General features: G+C 39.5%; 1 protein-coding gene across 1 annotated transcript; it reads right to left on the reverse strand.

Moving 5' to 3' along the window:
- Positions 1 to 143: 143 nt before the first annotated feature.
- Positions 144 to 911, reverse strand: LOC103584395 (olfactory receptor 1094-like; the record flags this gene model as incomplete). Its single annotated transcript, XM_008565417.1, has 1 exon — positions 144 to 911. A coding segment is annotated over one exon (768 nt), but the record flags the coding sequence as incomplete, so codon positions are not given.
- Between the last annotated feature and the right edge of the window lie 4 nt (positions 912 to 915).

Here is a 915-nt window from a genome sequence, read left to right on the forward strand (position 1 = left end):
ATACTGTATTAAAGCGCTGCTTAATGGTTTATTTGGAAATATACCAAAATATGCAAGCACTATCAAGTATAAACAAGACATTTCTTTGCTAGTTTCTGACCATAGAAATATAAACTGACACCCAATGTTCTTTTCATATTAACTCAGTGCTGAAAATGCACTTTATTTATAAACTGATTTCTCTCAAACCATCTTTTCATTGCCTCTATGACGTCTTTGTTCCTCAAACTGTAGATGATGGGGTTGAGCATGGGAATCACAATGGTGTAAAATATCGAAACTATCATATCATACTCCAAAGTGTAGCTGAAACTTGGTCTCACATACATGAAGAGGATGGTCCCATGATAAATTGTCACTCCCGTTAGGTGAGAGCCACATGTAGAGAAGACTTTTAGCTTCCCTTCAGCAGAGTGCATCTTCAGAATGGCCACCAGAATGAAACCATAGGAGACCAGGACAATCAGGACAGTGACTATCTCAATAGATCCAGCAAAGTAGAAGAGTAGAAGTTGGTTTATGTGAGTGTCCGAGCAAGAAATAGCAAGGAGAGGAGGGATATCACAAAAGAAATGTCTAATTACATTGGATCCACAGAAGGACAAGCTGAATGTGGCCACTGTGTGTATAGTAGCATTTAAAAAGCCACCAAGATAGAAAGCAATGATGAGTGGTACATAGACTCTGGGTGACATGCTCACTGAATACAGAAGTGGGCTGTAGATGGCTACATAGTGATCATAAGCCATTGCAGCCAAGAGGAAGCATTCCGTGGTTCCAAAAGTAACAAGGAGAAGCATCTGTGCTGCACATCCAGATATTGAAATGGATTTATTATCTGCTAAGAAATTAAGCAATGTTTTTGGAGTGACAGCTGTAGAATAGCAGGCATCCAAGACTGACAAAACACTCAGA

Source organism: Galeopterus variegatus, unplaced genomic scaffold (assembly GCF_000696425.1).
Source record: "Galeopterus variegatus unplaced genomic scaffold, G_variegatus-3.0.2 Scaffold53244, whole genome shotgun sequence".
Lineage (NCBI taxonomy): Eukaryota > Metazoa > Chordata > Mammalia > Dermoptera > Cynocephalidae > Galeopterus > Galeopterus variegatus.